Genomic DNA, 17,839 nt, shown 5'->3' with positions numbered 1-17,839 from the left:
CCACTGGGGTCCGACGGAAACCACTGGGGTCCGACGGAAACCACTGGAGTGTGATGGAAACCACTGGGGTCCAATGGAAACCACTGGAGTGTGGTGGAAACCACTGGAGTGTGATGGAAACCACTGGGATCCAACGGAAACCACTGGGGTCTGACGGGAACCACTGGAGTGTGGTGGAAACCACGGGGGTCTGATGGAAACCACTGGGGTCTGATGGAAACCACTGGAGTGTGATGGAAACCACTGGGGCCTGACACAAACCTCTGGGGTCCGACGCAAACCACTGGGGTCCGACGCAAACCACAGGGGTCCGACGGAAACCACTGGAGTGTGACGGAAACCACTGGGGTCCGACAGAAACCACTGGAGTGTGGTGGAAACCACTGGATTGTGACGGAAACCACTGGAGTCCGACAGAAACCACTGGAGTGTGACGGAAACCACTGGGGTCCAACGGAAACCACTGGGGTCCGACGGAAACCACTGGGGTCCGATGGAAACCACTGGGGTCCTAGGGCTGTTGTGTTGCTCTCACTGTCCTCAATTCCTCAAGCAACTTTTCTTGCCAAAAGGCTAATAGTCTTAAGCAAGTTTGTCATCTCTTGACACAGTTTTACATGCTGTAATCAACACAAGGTCATTAACTTCCCATCAGTGAACAACGAGTGAGTCATGTGAGAACGTACATTAGTGTAAGGGTCATTTTTGTTTTTGTAAAGTAATTCTGCCATGATGAAATGCTCCATTTCAGAGTTTCTGACAGCTGTGTAAGTTGAGTCTATTGTGATGAGTACTTGCTGGAGTAGTGTTGACAGAGTGCTCTGCTAGCACAGCCACGGCATTACTGCCTCAGGAACATGATACTCATCTAGTTCAATAACAGAAAAGCCCACACTCCAGTGGTCCTCAAGAGCATGATATTGAAGACTCACTTGCAGGGCCTTAGTCAGGTGACCAGTCAGAAACGGCAGGAGGGATGCACTGATACAGATACAGCAGTAGTAGAGATGTCTTTGCCTGTGTGGTTTTCCATAGAGACATATTCCATATTTCTGGCTTTTTGTTCTGTACCATAATTATGTGTTTGAAGATATTGACCACCAGCCAACTTCAACATTTACCACTTGTTTTTTTATTTTTTTTCGTTTTTGAGATGGAGTCTCGTTCTGTTGCCCAGGCTGGAGTGCAGTGGCAAGATCTCAGCTCACTACAACCTCCGCCTCCTGAGTTCAAGCAATTCTCCTGACTCAGCCACCCGAGTAGCTGGGATTACAAGCACCCGCCACCACACCTGGCTACTTATTGTATTTTTAGTAGAGACGGGGTTTCACCATGTTGGTCAGGCTGGTCTCGAACTCTTGACCTCAAGTGATCTCCCCACCTTGGCCTCCCAAAGTGCTGGGATTACAGGCGTGAGTCACTGTGCCCGGCCACTTTGCCATTTGCTTATACAACTGATTTTAAAACATTTTTAAATGACCTTTTTATTTGAGAAGCAGTGTACTTTCATCATAGAAAATATGTATAATTACATAAAAGAAAATAAACACTTGTAATAGATATTAGTGCTGTCTACCACAGGCCAAGCACACAAAATTCAAAATGCTCCATAATCTGGAACTTTCTGAGTGTCAACATGATGCCACAAGTGGAAAATGCCACACCAGACCTGCAGTTAAAACAGTCAGAACTTTGTTTCATGCACAGAATTATTAAACATATTATATAAAATTGCCTTCAGGTTGTGTGGATAAGGTATATATGAAACATAAATGAATTTTGTATTTCGACTTGGGTCCTATTCCAAGATATCTCATTTTGTATATGTATATGTAGATATTCCAAAATCCTAAAAAATCCAAAATCCAAAACACTTCAATCCCAAGCATTTTAGATAAGGGATCATCAACCTGCATTCATTTTCTGGCATATATCCTTGAGGTTTTTAAAATATTTTACCACAACCGTATTGCAGCAGCCACGTCCTATTTCGCAGTAGGACCAGTGTGCTTACCTAGTCCCTGTCGCCAGACACATGACTGGTCTCCAGCCTACTTGCTGTGTACAAAAATTTTAATCCCTGTCTCCTGAATTCTTGTATATATTTGGGTCAATACTTGGGCTTTCTGTTGCATTCCAGAATCCATCCGTCTGCTAGTACCACACTGCTTTAATTATGTAGCTTTTTTTTTTTGAGACAGAGTCGCTCTGTCGCCCAGGCTGCAGTACAGTTGCATGATCTCGGCTCACTGCAAACCGCCACCTCCCGGGTTCAAATGATTCTCCTGATACGGTGACCGCAGGCATGTGTCACCGTGCCGGCTAGTGCTGGGGTTTGTTTGTTTGAGACAGAGTCGCTCTGTCGCCCAGGCTGGAGTGTAGTTGCATGATCTCGGCTCACTGCAAACCTCCGCCTCCCGGGTTCAAACAGTTCTCCTGATACGGTGACCACAGGCATGAATCACCATACCTGGCTAGTTTTGGGGGGTTTTTTCTTTTGTTTGTTTTTTGTTTTGTTTTGTTTTTGAGACAGAGTCTCACTCTGTCACCCAGGCTGGAGTGCAGTTGAGTGATCTTGGCTCACTGCAAGCTCCGCCTCCCAGATTCAAGCAGGTCTCCTGCCTGAGCCTCCCGAGTAGCTGGCACTACAGGTGTGCACCACCACACCTGGCTAATTTTTTTTTTTTTGAGACGGAGTCTTGCTTTGTCGCCCAGACTGGAGTGCAGTGGCCCGATCTCAGCTCACTGCAAGCTCCACCTCCCAAGTTTACGCCATTCTCCTGCCTCAGCCTCCCAAGTAGCTAGGACTACAGGCACCCGCCACCTTGCCTGGCTAGTTTTTTGTATTTTTTAGTAGAGACAGGGTTTCACCATGTTAGCCAGGATGGTCTCGATCTCCTGACCTTGTGATCTGCCCGTCTCAGCCTCCCAAAGTGCTGGGATTACAGGCTTGAGCCACCGTGCCCGGCCTACATCTGGCTAATTTTTTATATTTTTAGTAGAGACAGGGTTTCACCATATTGCCAGGCTGGTCTTGAACTCTTGACCTTGTGATCCGCGTACCTCGGCCTCCCAAAGTGCTGGGATTACGGTGTGAGCTACCGTGCCCGGCCCTAGTTTTTGTATTTTTCATAGAAATGAGGTTTTGCCATGTTGGCCAGGCTGGTCTCGAACTCCTGACTTCAAGTGATCCACCCACCTCAGCCTCCCAAAGTGCTGGGATTACAGGCATGAGCCACAGTGCCCAGCCTAATTATGTAGCTTTATATTACTGTTTATATAATCCTTTCTGGATTACTTCTCAGCTATTTTTACATGGGGCTTTTTGCAGGGAGCAGAGTAGGGGATGAACATACCAAACATTCTTAAGTTCTGAAAGCACTCCTGCTGGAAATTTTTCTTTAGCTCCCTACTGTTGCCACTTAATGAAATTATTATTAGAATTATATGGCTCAGCGTGGTGGCTCATGCCTGTAATCCCAGCACTTTGGGAGGCCAAGGCAGGTGGATCACCTGATGTCAGGAGTTCGAGAGTAGCCTGATCAACATGGCAAAACCCTGTCTCTAATAAAAATACAAAAATTAGCCAGGCATGGTGGCGGGCGCCTATAGTCCCAGCTACTTGGGAGGCCAAAGCAGGAGAATTGCTTGAACCTGGGAGATGGAGGTTGCAGCAAGCCGAAATCAAGATGGCACCACTGCACTCAAGCCAGGGTGAGAAAGTGAGACTCCATCCTCCCGCCAAAAAAAAAAAAAGACATTAAACGTATTAACTAATTTAGAAAGAAGTCATCTCTTTATGTTTATTGAATTTTCCCATTCAGGAGTGTGTTTCTCTGTTATGTATTCAAGTCTTCCTTTGTGTGTCTCAACAAGACTTGACAATTTTAATCACACTGATACAGCACATTCCTCACTGACCTGTGCCTACTACTTTTGTTGTTACTGTTGTTTTAATAAAGGTGAGCTTGGTTTCCAGCCAGTCACCACCACACAGCACAGCCTCTGATGGCAGGTGGCACGTAAGCGAAGTCTCTGCACGCTGCTGCTCGTTTCTCATTCAATTGCTTTAATTCCTCTAGGCTGACAACTGATGATCAGTTGTAGGTCTTCCTTTCAAATATTTGAATCTTTTGTGTTTTTTTTTTTTTCTTGTCCAAATGCATTGCCTAGCACTTCCAATATTGTATTAAACAGTGGTGGTAAGGATAAATAAGTCTTGCGTTGACTTTCGTGGGTTTGCTCTCAGCCTTTTGCCACTAAATGCACTGAAGGTCTTGAGTTTAATTTGGATATTCTTTTTTTTTTTTTTTTTTTTTTTGAGACAGAGTCTTGCTCTGTCGCCCGGGCTGGAGTGCAGTGGCCGGATCTCAGGTCACTGCAAGCTCCGCCTCCCGGGTTTACGCCATTCTCCTGCCTCAGCCTCCCGAGTAGCTGGGACTACAGGCGCCCGCCACCTCGCCCGGCTAGTTTTTTTTTTTTTTTGTATTTTTTAGTAGAGACGGGGTTTCACAGTGTTAGCCAGGATGGTCTCGATCTCCTGACCTCGTGATCCGCCCGTCTCGGCCTCCCAAAGTGCTGGGATTACAGGCTTGAGCCACCACGCCCGGCCTAATTTGGATATTCTTAATCAGATTAAGTAAATTTTCTTCTACTTCTGGACTACTGAGAGTTGTTTTAAATCATAAATACTTACCAGTTTGATCACATATCTGTGAATATCTGTCGGGATAATCGCCTACTCAGCCATTCATTTCACAGATATTTGTTATGTTCCAGACCCTGACGTTCAGCAGTCACAGTCTCCAAGGGTATTTCTAACCAAGCTTCCTTCCCAGGTCATCTTTCTATGTCTGGCTGAAGCTGTGATTCTCACTAACCCCATCTCTGTGCCCTTAGAACAGTACCCCCAGCTCCAGTGGTTCAAGCTTCTGAAATCCAGGTGTCCCAGCTGCCCCCTGGCCTCTGGATGGGCCACAGTGGTGTGTCCCTGCTAGAAGGAGGTGGACTCAGGGCAGAAGATGAAGAATCCAGCCTGTGGGCAGGAACCAGGTTATTTCCAGGAAACTGAGGTGGCAGTGCCACATTCTTAAGTCAGGGAGAGGCTGGTTATGGTATTTTTAAATGATTGTGCTTACATTCATGTCTCTTTCATTTTACTGTATTTCAGTTCTTCACCACCAGGAGTGTTTCTTGAGAAGGACTATGAGATTTACCGGGATTACAGTGTGGACGGCCAGCTTCTTCACTACAGGTAGAACCCGTGTCTCAGGCGTGGCCCTGTTTGCTGATGGGAGGGTGGGGCTCCTCAGCGAGCCAGGTTCACTGCGAGCGGGAGGTGCGTGGTGCGTAACAGCAACACCACAGGGCCAGAGCTGGAAAGGCCGTGGAGGCCACAGTGCCAGGGGCCTGGGCAGAAGCCCCTTAGAGCTGCCCCAGGTCTATGCCCCAGAAGCCCCATTGGCAGCCCCTGTCTAGGAACTTTGTCTCTGCCTAGCTTAAGCAGCCTGGAGCCTGAGGGGCTTCCCTCCTGCTGGTGGAGCAGCAAAGTGCTGGAGGGTCCTCAGTTAGGTCCACCCCTGGCAGCTCAGGCCACACGTGCCAAAGCACTTGCCAGGCCCGCCTGGAAGGTTGGCGCTAGTCACAGTGGAGAGGTGGGCTTTGGCTTCCAGTAGTCCTGGGTCAGCCTCACAGACTGCTGGAAGGTTCTGGAGACCCCCCTTAAGACCTACTGCCTTCACACTGGGCGGGCAGGGCGCTCCCTCCACCTCCCAGGATGTCCAGGCAGGGGCAGGCACCTGGATTTCTCCTCCTTGGCCAGGTGGTGACCAGTTGGCTGCGGGAGATGCAGGGCCAGGGCCAGCTGCTGTTTCTGTAGGGGGGTGGGTCTCCGCAGCACGGACCACCCAGGAGCACTGTGGTGCTGGGGAGGAACTGGAGGACCCGAAGGGACTCTGGCATTTTGCACGGACGATTGAACAGCTGGAGCTTGGAAGTGGTGACGGTTTGTTTCTTACGTTTGTGTGTGTTGGACATTAGGGTTGCGGCAGGGATTTAGAGGCTGCCCTGGTCCCAGCAGTGTGGCTGTTGGATGGAGGACAGGTTTTATAGCCTTCCCGAGCTTCCGTTTCCTCATCAGTGAGATGGATCTGGGCAGCTGACTCAGTGGTCAGTGCAAAGTGACAGAGCTCGTAGTGGAAGGACCACGCCACTGTGGCAGGTCAGGTCCTGGCTCTGGTCACCAGCCTTGGGGCTTCCTGCAGACCCAGCATGTGCTTAGTGGACCAGCACGACTGCATCCTTCATGGTGGACGGGCCCACCTGGTCTTTGTTTGCCAGGCACCGCCTCAGCTCTGCCATCACCAGGGCACCATTCTCCCCAGAATCAAGAGTCCGACTCACTGGCAGTATCCCTGAGCTCATCTGCAGCTCCCACAGAGCTTTCAGGGAAGCAGGTGTCCCAGGTGAGGTGAGGAGGACCTTCTGGCCTCTCTGGGGATGTCAGGAGTGGGGATGGGTTGCTGAGCTAACCCTGCCCCAGCGTCCTGCCCCTCACACCTGCCAGGCCATTCTGGTGGCTCAGCCTCCTTCAGTCCCATGGAGCCAACTCTGGCCCCACGAGCTGACATACCAGGTCTTGGTCTCCACGAAGGTCCAAGGATCCTCCCGGAGGTCCGCAGCCCCCGCAACCCTCCAGTGGCTGCGCTTCCTGTGGCCTCTGCCTCTGCTGTGCCTTTGGCCCCTCTCAGAGGCTGGCACCTTTCACCTGGCTGGTGATTCAGCCTGATGAAGATCTCTGTTCAGACCACGAGTGTGTCCATATGCTGGCCAGGCCCCCCTGACACAGGGCCAGCAGCTGCACCTCTGGGCCGTAAACTAATGTCTGGGAGGAGACAGCCCACATCGAGCTCTGTGTGGGGCATTGGGCTCCCTCTGGACCTGGCAGGGAGCAGAGGCCTTGCCACTGCATTGGGCGGCCCAGCCCAGCGTTTGCTGTGAGCAGTGCTGTGCATCCCTGAGGGCGATCCCTGGCCCTTGGCCAGTGTGGTGGTGGCAGCCTGGCCTCCTCCAGTGACCTGGTTGGGGGCTGCTCCACACCAGGCAGCTTGGCCACCTCCTCATGCCCCTCCCCTGTCACTGTCATCCTGTCACTGAGACCTTGGGACAGAGGTTCAGTGGTGTCTGGAAGAAGACGACACTGGGTCCACAGGGGATGAGGGAGGCCTGCCAGTGTGCAGCAGCAGGGCACTGCCTCGGGGGGATTTCTGCGCCCTGGGGTGATGCATGCGTGTCTGGGGCGGCAGTGCCCTGGGGTGATGCACGCATGTTTAGCTGGGAAGGTGGAGCAGGGCCGGGAAGTGGATAGCCAGACCTGTCCTGAGACGTTCTCAGTCCTTTTTGCTGAAACCTGCGTGCTCTGTGTGTTCTCATGATACGTGGGTGTGGGACTCACGCTCGCCAGAATGGCACTTGTAGATTGGTTGAGAGCAGGCACCGAGTGGAATCTGCCAAGCCAGTTCTCCCTGTGATCTAGGGCTTCTGGAAGGAGGGAACTTATCTTCCTTGGGGAGTCAGTGAGAGGGCCTGCCATGCAGCAAGCTGGGCACAATTACAGACAGTGCCAACATCTGGGGTGGAATGTTGAGTGTGCCAGGGTCCCATTGTGGCTGCTCGTAGGAGATACCGCCCTCAGCCAACCTGGACTCCCATCAGGAGTGAAGCTTCCCTCTGGACATGCTGGAGGCCTGGGTGTGAGCTGCCACAGCCATGCGGGTGCTTCTGGGAAGTGGGAGGAGAGGTGGTGTCCAGCCCCACGCCAGCCCTCCAGGGGCTGAGAGCAGAACAGAAGAGAGCCAGCCGGGCCTGCTGGGCTCGGGAGGCCTTGGCAGCCCCACTCTGCCCAGAGAGCATGCCTGGTGCTTCCTTCCACAAGCTGCCATCAGCGTAATGGGCCAGTGTGATGCCATGTGAGATGGCAAGAAATAAAGTCCCTGTGAAATAACTTATACGGACGCAGTTCACTCAGGAAAAAGAAATTATAAACAAAAGCCAGGGAGCTGACCCAGCCCTGAGTTGCAGCAAAGGCGTCCTACTACCTCAGCCTGGTAAAAGCACATTGCTTCTGGTGTTCTCTGCATATTGAGATAGGAAAAAAAAAAAATGTCACCAGCTGGATACCAGCACTCAGGGCATCAAGAGACCACACCTAGAACAGCAGGGATAGCAGTGGGGTTGCCCTGGCAGGCAGCCTGGCAGGGTCACGCCCAGAGGGAACACAGATGAGCGTGAGGTCACAGGGGGACTCAGGGCCTGGAGGAGTGAAGTTGTTTTTCAAGCAGAATTTCAGACGTATGGTTTCTTGTTCTGTGTGAGTGTAGCTGTGTCTGTACTTAGGAGCTTTGGCGGAGTGTTTTCCTCGGAAACCTGCGGCATTGGGTTGGGAGCCTGTCGGCTGCTGCCGCCGCCCACTTCTCCCGGCTCCATCCAGGCTTTGCATGCACAGCAGCCGTGTCTTAGAAGCGAAAGCAGCAGGGAAGCGCTTCTGGCTGTGGTTTTGTTTCTGCTTTGGTTTATGTGCAGCGCTCCCAATTCTTCCTCCAAAAATAGGCTCTGGGAGAAACAGCCCTCAAGGCCCTGAGTGTCATCCTGTCCTCTGTCACTGAGTCTGCCCTGCCCGCCTGACTTCAGCATTTTCAGAGGCCACCACCGCTCTTAAGATTTTCCAACTTCCCTTGCAGTTTGGAAGTGTCCACTGAACAACCTGTGTTGTGATGTTTGACTTCTGTTTTATTGAGAGATGGGGGAGATGGTCTTTCTGCACTGGTGCCCCTGCCCTACAGAGGTATGGAGGGAGGGTGAGGAGGAGAAGGACAGGTTACAGTAGGGGGAGGAGAGAGAGGCCTGGGATTCCACTTGCCCCAGAGACATGGGAACGAGCTGGGCTCAGGAAGAGGGGCTGTGAAGGCCCGTCGGGGAGGCCAGACCAGCTGAAAGGGCAGACATTGCCCAGGAGGAAGCCCAGCAGGGGCAGCTGAGCCATGGGTGCTGTTTAGTGCTCCCCAGGGGCCCGGGACAAGCTCAGCCAACTAGGGGTGAGAATTACAGTCGGCGGGGCCTGGAGACTGGATGTGATTTGGGGGAGCTGAGGAGAAGGGCCAGGCGATGGGGTTGGGGAAACGCAGGCTCAGGAGCTGCCCCAGGGAGAGAGTGGAGCTGCCTAGATGGCAGAAGGGTGGGTGGGGCAGAGCGAGAGACCTCTTAAGAGACACTCTGGGCACCATGGGGCATGGTCCGCACCTAGCGTGGTCCTCACCTAGCGTGGTCCTCACCTAGCTGCCACGGAGTCTGTGCTGCATGGCCTGGGGTTAGTGTCTGGGCCTCTTGGGGCTTCCCCATCTGTGACTCAGGTGCTCGGCACAGGCCTCCGCCTGTATTGAGGAGGTGCTTGGCACACACGCGTGGCAGTGCCAGCCTCCTCCCCTGGCCAGGTGGGATCATCGGCATGGGGGCAGGTCCTCTGGCCTTCTTACCTTTCTTCCTCTCTGCCCCAGCTGGGCAGAACCCCTGTCCATTCCTGGGATAGAGTGTGGCATCTGACCAGCAAGCCTTTCCCGTGCCCTCACCTCCCGTCACACTTACCCCACCCTCCCGGCCACCTGCCAGCCCCTCATCCTCCCTCAGCAACCCTAGACGGACAGCAGAAAGGCACCTCCCTGGGGACACACAGCAGGGCACCCTGTGCTGGGACCGTGTGCCAGCCCTTCCCTAGTCCTGGCTCAGGCCTAAGGCAGTATCTGTTAAGTGGTAAAAAGAGTCACAGAAATGTGAAACTGGTGGTTCACATTTACCAAGGGTTTTCTGTGTCAGTGCTGAGCTCAGGGCCTTACTACATGCACATTGTTTTGTTGACTCTTCATCATAACTGAGGAGGAAACTGAGGCAGAAAGATATTAAGTGAAATCTGAGCCTTTGTAGCCACAGAGCAACAGACTGGAGTTCAACCCCAGATCTCCTGAACTCTGGAGCCCTTTACCCCTCAGTGTCCCCAGGCCATGGAGGGGTTGACACCACAGCTGGCCCTCAGGGTTTGGTGGCCCCTGCCATACTGGCTTGCCACCATCCACTCTGCCTGGCTAGCCCCTAGTGTCAGGTTGGGAGCAGCCTCCAGCAGCCACGAGCAGAAATCCCGGGAACAGGCACCTGCACTCTGCCCCTGGCTGCTGCCCTGACTTCTCGCCTGGGTGGTGTGGCCATGCTGAGCGGGCCCACAGCCCAGTGTTCTAGAGCAGACTGCCGCCCGGCCAGCAGGTCAGGGGGTGCCATGTCTTCCTGGTCTTGCCTCAACAACCCCCCAGGCAATGGAGAATGTGGCCTTGTCCAGAAAGACCCCACATCAATCAGAGGGACACAACTGGCTTGTAAAATGTGTGGGGTTTCTACTTTTTTTGTTTTTTGTTTTAACTGTTGCCCAGGCTGGTCTCAAACTCCTGGCTAGAAGTGATCCTCCCACCTCAGCCTCCCCAAGTGCTGGGATTACAGATGTGAGCCACTATGCCTGGCCAAATTCCTGGGGCTCTTTGTATTTAGTTATTTATTTATTTATTTATTTATTTTTTATTTTTTATTTTTTGAGACGGAGTCTCACTCTGTGGCCCAGGCTGGAGTGCAATGGCCGGATCTCAGCTCACTACAAGCTCCGCCTCCCAGGTTTACGCCATTCTCCTGGCTCAACCTCCCGCGTAGCTGGGACTATAGGCGCCCGCCACCTCGCCCGGCTAGTTTTTGTATGTTTTAGTAGAGATGGGGTTTCACCAGGTTAGCCAGGATGGTCTCGATCTCCTGACCTCGTGATCCTCGGCCTCCCAAAGTGCTGGGAACAGGCTTGAGCCACCACGCCCAGCCTTTATTTTTATTTATTTACTTTTTTTAAACAGGGTCTCACTCTGTCACCCAGGCTGGAGAGCAGTGATGCGATCGTGGCTCACTGCAGCTTTGGCCTCCCTGAGCTTAAGCGATCCTCCCGCCCCAGCTTCCTGAGTAGCTGGGACTACAGGAGCACACTACCATATTCGGCTAATTATTTTTTGTTTTTATAGAAATGGGGACTTGCTCTGTTGCCTGGGCTGGTCTTCAACCCCTGGACTCAAGTGATCCTCCTGCCTCAGCTTCCCAAAGTCTTTGGATTACAGACGTGAGCCATCGTTCCCAGCCATTCCCTATTTTTAAGCTACCTCATTTGTAGTATTTTGTTATAGAAGCCTGGATGGACTAAGACAATGCGTTTAAGAGCAGATTAAATGTAGCTGAATAGAAAAGTAGTAAACTGGAAGGTAGCCGAGAAGAAAATATTCTGAAGTGTGGAGCTGCCAAGCGATGGAAACTGCTGCAGAACACAGCATGAAAACCACGTGGGGCTGGGCGAGGTGGCTCACACCTGTAATCCCAGCACTTTGGGAGGCCAAGGTGGGCGAATCACAAGGTCAGGAGTTCGAGACCAGCCTGGCCAACATGATGAAACCCCATCTCTCTACTAAAAATACAAAAATTAACTGGGCGTGGTGGCACATGCCTGTAATCCCAGCTACTCAGGAGGCTGAGGCAGGAGAATCACTTGAACTTGGGAGGCGGAGGTTGCAGTGAGGCAAGACTGTGCCACTATACTCCAGCCTGGCAACAGAGCGACAGAGCGAGACTCTGTCTCAGAAAAACAGAGTGGTGTACAGTAAGAAAGAGTGCAATTGGATTCTCAGAAGAGAGAGGAAACAGGGTAAAAGTAACATTTGGAAATTGTAGAAGACGTCAGGCCCCAGATGTACGAAGTGCTATGCGTCCCAAATAGAGAAGCACACCCAAGTGGCCTCCAGGAGATGGAAGGTTGCAGAGGGGCCTCTCATCTCTCCCTGGCAGCATCCTGGGTCCAGCACCCTGCGTGGCAGGCACGACTGTGGACACAGGACCAGTGTTGACCTTGGGCCTCCGGGGTGGAGCACGTGTGGCATTGCTTCCGCAGTGCTGCCCAGGGCAGGGTCTCTCCCTTGTTGCGGATGAGGGAGTGGGGCTCATGCACTGGGTTGGCAGGACTGGTGAGGACGCAGACAGCGTGACTCCGGGAGCTGTGGTGCCCTTAGCCAGGTGCGGGTGTTAGTGGAACACCTGCAGATGTTGGAGTGAGCGTGGTGACTGGGGCAGGGTCAGAGGAGGACAGTTAGTCTTTTTGGAGCTCACAGGAGCTCCCAGTTGGAAAATGGGGCCGTGGGATGCTGGTGGTGTGCCCTGCTCCTGCTGGGCTCACCTGGACCGCTGGGACGGGTCCAACGCCACCGCTCAGCAGGAACACAAGGCCCAGGAGCCTGCCTGGCGGCTCAGGCAGCTCGGGGAACACCTGCACAGCATCCACAGTAAGGGCCGCTGTGAGGCCGCCCCCGGTTCTAGTTATAGCAGCAGCTCTGTGCGCGGTCAGGGGCGGGGATGAGAGCAGACAGACGCCTGGTCGTGGGCGGCAGCTCCAGGGGAGCCCCAGAGGGAGGGCTGCGAGGGCTGGGGCAGGGCAGGTGTGAGGGGCTCCAGGGCACAGGGCCCCAGTGAGGAAGGTGTACAACAGAGGGTTCGTGGGAGCCGCAGGCAGGCAGGCAGTCACCTGTGCCCGTCCACCCCCCACGCAGGACCTCCTCGCTGCGGTGGAACTTGGGCGCCAAAGAGCGCATGCTCATCAAGGTCGCTGACCGCGAGCCCAGCTTTCTCGCCGCCCAGGACAATGGCTACGCCCCGGACGGCCCGCCTGGGGTCCGCTCGCGCAGACCCTCCGGCAGCCAGCACTCGCCCAGCCTGCAGACCTTCGCCCCGGAAACTGACGGCACCATCTTCTTCCCAGAGAGGCGGCCATCACCCTTCCTGAAGAGGGCCGAGCTCCCCGGGAGCAGCTCCCCGCTGCTGGCCCAGTCCCGAAAGCCCTCCGGGGACTCGCAGCCCTCCTCCCCGCGCTACGGCTATGAGCCCCCGCTCTACGAGGAGCCCCCAGTGGAGTACCAGGCCCCCATCTACGATGAGCCCCCCATGGACGTGCAGTTCGAGGCTGGCGGGGGCTACCAGGCCGGCTCTCCCCAGCGGTCCCCGGGCCGCAAGCCCAGGCCGTTCCTCCAGCCCAACAAGCAGGGTCCCCCCTCGCCCTGCCAGCAGCTGGTGCTCACCAAGCAGAAGTGCCCCGAGCGCCTCCTGAGCCTGGAGTACAGTCCGGCCGGCAGGGAGTACGTGCGGCAGCTGGTCTACGTGGAGCAGGCGGGCTCCAGCCCCAAGCTGCGCGCCGGCCCGCGGCACAAGTACGCGCCCAACCCCGGCGGGGGTTCCTACTCCCTGCAGCCCAGCCCCTGCCTGCTGAGGGACCAGCGCCTGGGCGTCAAGTCCGGAGACTACAGCACCATGGAGGGACCTGAGCTGCGGCACAGCCAGCCGCCCACGCCGCTGCCACAGGCCCAGGAGGACGCCATGTCCTGGTCCAGCCAGCAGGACACCCTGTCCTCCACAGGCTACTCCCCGGGCACGCGCAAGCGAAAGAGCAGAAAGCCCTCTCTGTGCCAAGCCACCAGCGCTACCCCCAACGAGGGCCCCGGGGACCTGCTTGTGGAGCAGCCCCTGGCCGAGGAACAGCCCCCGTGCGGGACCAGCCTCGCTCCTGTGAAGCGAGCGGAAGGTGACGCTGACGGGGCGCGGGGCGCGGCCGAGCCCTTCCTGGCACAGGCTCGGTTGGCCTGGGAGGCGCAGCAGGCCCATTTCCACATGAAGCAGAGGAGCAGCTGGGACTCCCAGCAGGACGGCTCTGGCTACGAGAGCGACGGCGCCCTGCCACTGCCCATGCCCGGGCCGGTGGTGCGGGCCTTCAGCGAGGATGAGGCGCTGGCCCAGCAGGAGAACAAGCACTGGAGGAGGGGCACCTTTGAGAAGCTCGGCTTCCCCCAGATCCTACTGGAGAAGAGCGTCTCCGTGCAGACCAACCTGGCCTCGCCAGAGCCCTACCTCCACCCCTCACAGGTGAGGGCCCAGTGGGCGGGGCTGAGCCTGAGAGCCTGGGGCCAGCGCAGTCAGAGTGGGCCCCGTGGGCTGGGCACAGGAGACCTGGCATCCAGGGCGTGCACACAGCACACAGAGTTCTGAAGCCCTGTGCCTCCGGGGCCCTGGGCACTCCAGTGGGCTGTCAGGGCTCAGCCGGGAGTCCACGAGGAGGCCCCCCGTGGGGTGTGGGCTGTTGGGGGTTCCCTGGCAGTGCCTTCCTCATCCTGGGGGCACCTGGGAGCTGGAGGCCACACCCTGACTCCAGCAACAGAACAGAGGCAGCCTCAGCAGACTGGGAGGGTGGTGGCCACCAGAGCCGTGGCCTGGGCTCCTGAGGAGCGGGCAGCCAGGGTGTCGGGGGCTCCCTGGTGTTTCTCTAAAGCCAGTCTCCGAGGCTCCCTCGGGTAGGAAGAACTGCTGAGGGGTCAGAGGCCCCAGGAATTCAGGGATGTTGCACCCAGGCTGGGGCCTCTGGCACGTTCCCCACCTGGCTCCTGGAGCTGATGGAGGCCAGATCCCGTGGAGGCCGCGTGCACCTCTGTCCAGCATCTCCTTCCTTGTTCTCACCTCCTGACCCTGGCCTTTCACACTGGTCGGCTGCAGACACAGGAAGCCTCTGCCTCAGGGTGAGGCAGAGGGCAGGCCTAGCGTCTGAGGACCCAGGAGGGTGGAGGAGGAACCCAGGGAGATTCGTGGGGTGGGAAGGCCTTGAGGGCCTGGGTGGCCTTCATAGTCTCCAGGATGGAGACCTCAGAACAGCTTCCAGGCTGTGCTTTTGTCCACTGCTCAAGATGCAGGAGGACAAGAGGACAGAGAGGCCCCGGGTGCGTGGACCAGGGTCCTCTCAAAGCAGCAGGCAGGGAGGGGCCTCCTGGAGGTCGGCCTGGGGTGAAGGCTGGAGGAAGGGCCTGGGGTCCCAGCAGTGAAGGGATTGGGAACCAGGCAGCACTTTTACCTGGTGTGAACTGCAGCCTTTCGTGCCTGAACAAGGGCACTGACACTTCTCAGGGGGTGGCAGAGTAAGGTCAGCTCCCTGGGGATGCCAGCGGATGCTCCCCTTCCTCCTGCTTCACCCTCAGCCAGGTCACCTGGGTCACCCATCAGCAGGCTGCCCTGCCACACCCTGGGAGTACAGGGCTCCAGAGCCCCAGCCTTGTGGTGAGCAGGGCAGGCCTCTCACCTGACTGGCTCTGGTGGGGCCCCAGCTCACACTTCTGGGGACTGTGGCCCAGTGAGCCCAACTGCCTGGCCCTCCTCCACCCCCTAACAGCCCAGCCCCATTTGTCCTTCTCAGTCTGAGGACCTTGGTGCCTGTGCCCAGTTCGAGAGCAGCCGGCAGAGCCGCAGCGGCATTCCCAGCTCCAGCTGCGTCTTCCCCACCTTCACGCTGCGCAAGCCCTCCTCGGAGACGGACATCGAGAACTGGGCCTCCAAGCACTTCAACAAGCACACTCAGGGCCTCTTCCGGCGGAAGGTATCCATCGCCAACATGCTGGCCTGGAGCAGCGAGTCCATCAAGAAGCCCATGATTGTGACGAGCGACCGGCACGTGAAGAAGGAGGCGTGCGAACTCTTCAAGCTAATTCAAATGTACATGGGTGACCGGCGGGCCAAGGCCGACCCGCTGCACGTGGCCCTGGAGGTCGCCACCAAGGGCTGGAGCGTGCAGGGCCTGCGGGACGAGCTCTACATCCAGCTGTGCCGGCAGACCACTGAGAACTTCCGCCTGGAGAGCCTGGCCCGCGGCTGGGAGCTCATGGCCATCTGCCTAGCCTTTTTCCCGCCCACTCCCAAGTTCCACTCCTACCTGGAAGGCTACATCTACCGACACATGGACCCCGTCAACGACACCAAAGGTAAGGCCATGCGCGGGCTCTGCCTCCAGCTCAGGTAAGGGCAGTGGAGCGGGCTCCTACTGTGCTGGGCAGCAGCTGGTGAAGTCCCTGGCGGCCTCCACACAGGGCCGTGGCTTGACACACACCTCCCGAAACACCCCACATCCCGTGTGGCTTCTTTCTGGAGCCCCACCTAGCACTGAGGCGAGGAGCTCCAGAGCCCTGGCAGACACGAGGGCGTGGGACCTCGATGGCCGCATCCACTCTGCTCTAAGCCCACCACGGCCAGTCCCGCTCCCTGACAAGGGCAGGCACGAAGAGGCTGAGGGCAGAGCAGCCGTGGTCAGGGCCCTGCATGCCTGCTGCACTCGCCTTCTGCCGTCCGTGGCCTAGAGGGGTTACCACCCTGGCAAGACCCAGGTTGTCTGTTCTGGGCATGATTCTGGCAGAAGGCTCCCGTGAGCAGGCAGCAGCTCAGTGACCGTGGCTCACATGCAGGTCATGCAGCACCTGAGCTGCCCCGAAGCTGCCCCATGGGGTCGTAAGTTGGAGCTGTCAACCCATCCTGATGGCTGCCTGGGGCAACGTGGGAGGCCAGAGTCTGCCCAGGGCTCTCCAAGACGATGCTTCAGGTGTGCTGGGCCCAGGCCATGGTGCCGTCAGCCGGACAGCCCTGTGTCCGCAGCAAGCCGCCCTCTGCCTCACATTGTGGGTATCTGCAGGGCACAGCCACAGAACTGATGTCCAGAAATGCACGCATGCACACACACCCTCCAGGTCAGACATGTCATAGACTGTTCTGTGGTAGTGAGAGCCCACCCTGGTCTCGCCTTTGCCTCTGCAGAGATTGAGCCCCTGGTCAGGGCCTTGCTGGGCTTTACCCCTATTGCCCCCAGCCCAGGAGTGGGGAAGGTGGCTTGCAAGCTGCTGTGGGCACAGAGGCAGGGTGGAGGCCACAGGGCAATGGGAGGTTCCTGGGGACAGTGTTGGGTATAGGCACCACCCAGCCCGTCAGCTGTTTGTGGGGAGATTTTGGAAGCCATGCAGTTTCACCCGACTTCTCAACACAAAATCACAGCAGAGGCAGAGCTTGGCAGGCGGCTGGGGCTCTGCATGTGCAGAAGGGGACCAGAGCAGGGTGCCAGGCAGGCTGGGCTGGCCCGTGAAGCCCAGTCCCTGGTCTTGGGCCCTTCAAGAAGCAGGTGAAGTCCTAGGGGCTGTGCTCCTGTTGGCGTTGTAGTTCACCTCCTCGCCCTCTTCCAAAAGGGCCTGGGAATGTCGTGCCTGAGCTGGAGGCTGTGGAGTGGAGCCCCTGCTGCTCAGCACAGCATGCAGCCCACAGTGGGTACCCAAGAGGAGGCAAGTGAAGGGCCAGGAGACAGCCAAAGGCCTGAGGTTCCTTGGGCTCATCTTGGGCCAGCTGCCTAGCCAGTGTGTGGCTGGGCCGTTTCTGCTGTGTGTAAGTAGAGGCTGTGGCCTCCTAGGGGAGTGTGTGTTCCAGGCCACTGCCCTTCACACGTAGGCTCGTGTGCCTTTGTCCTCGTATCTTATAGCTGTGGGGTCCTGGCCTGCATGGAGAAAAGAATCAGGCTTCAACCTGGGTGGCCATGGCTTCAGAGCTCTGCCAAGGAAAGCCCATGAAGGCCAAGAGCACTGTCTGGGTTGGAGCGACAGCAGGGCTGGGGCTCTGTGCAGTCCCACTGGCAGGCAGCCTGCATCTTGGCTGTGGTACTGTGGCCACCCTCACAGCCAGAACCCCATCTCCAGCCCCAGGGTCCACTCCTAGGTTCATCTGTCAGGGTCCCTGATTGACCCTGAGCCCAGAGGAGAGGCCTCCACATACACGGTGGCCATCCCTTCCCAAATGAGCCTCACCCTTCCAGCCAGCCTCCTGCTGCTCAGAAAGACAGGCCCAGCCAGGCACAGCGGCTCACACCTGGAGTCCCAGCCAGGCACAG

The 17,839-nt window shown here is 56.5% G+C and overlaps 1 protein-coding gene across 1 annotated transcript in view; it reads left to right on the top strand.

Moving 5' to 3' along the window:
- The window catches only part of ARHGAP39 (Rho GTPase activating protein 39), a 152,862-nt gene that overhangs the window by 121,247 nt on the left and 13,776 nt on the right, over nt 1-17,839 (top strand). Inside the window, exons 4-6 of the mRNA XM_023188294.2 lie at nt 5,171-5,254; nt 12,663-14,025; nt 15,341-15,902. Coding sequence (XP_023044062.1) covers nt 5,171-5,254; nt 12,663-14,025; nt 15,341-15,902 — 2,009 coding nt within the window. The remainder of the gene's footprint in view (nt 1-5,170; nt 5,255-12,662; nt 14,026-15,340; nt 15,903-17,839) is intronic.

This window comes from Piliocolobus tephrosceles, chromosome 7 (assembly GCF_002776525.5).
Source record: "Piliocolobus tephrosceles isolate RC106 chromosome 7, ASM277652v3, whole genome shotgun sequence".
NCBI classification, from domain to species: Eukaryota; Metazoa; Chordata; class Mammalia; order Primates; family Cercopithecidae; genus Piliocolobus; species Piliocolobus tephrosceles.
The sequence above is the reverse complement of the archived record's forward strand: the minus strand, read 5'-3'. Positions and strand labels throughout refer to the sequence as shown.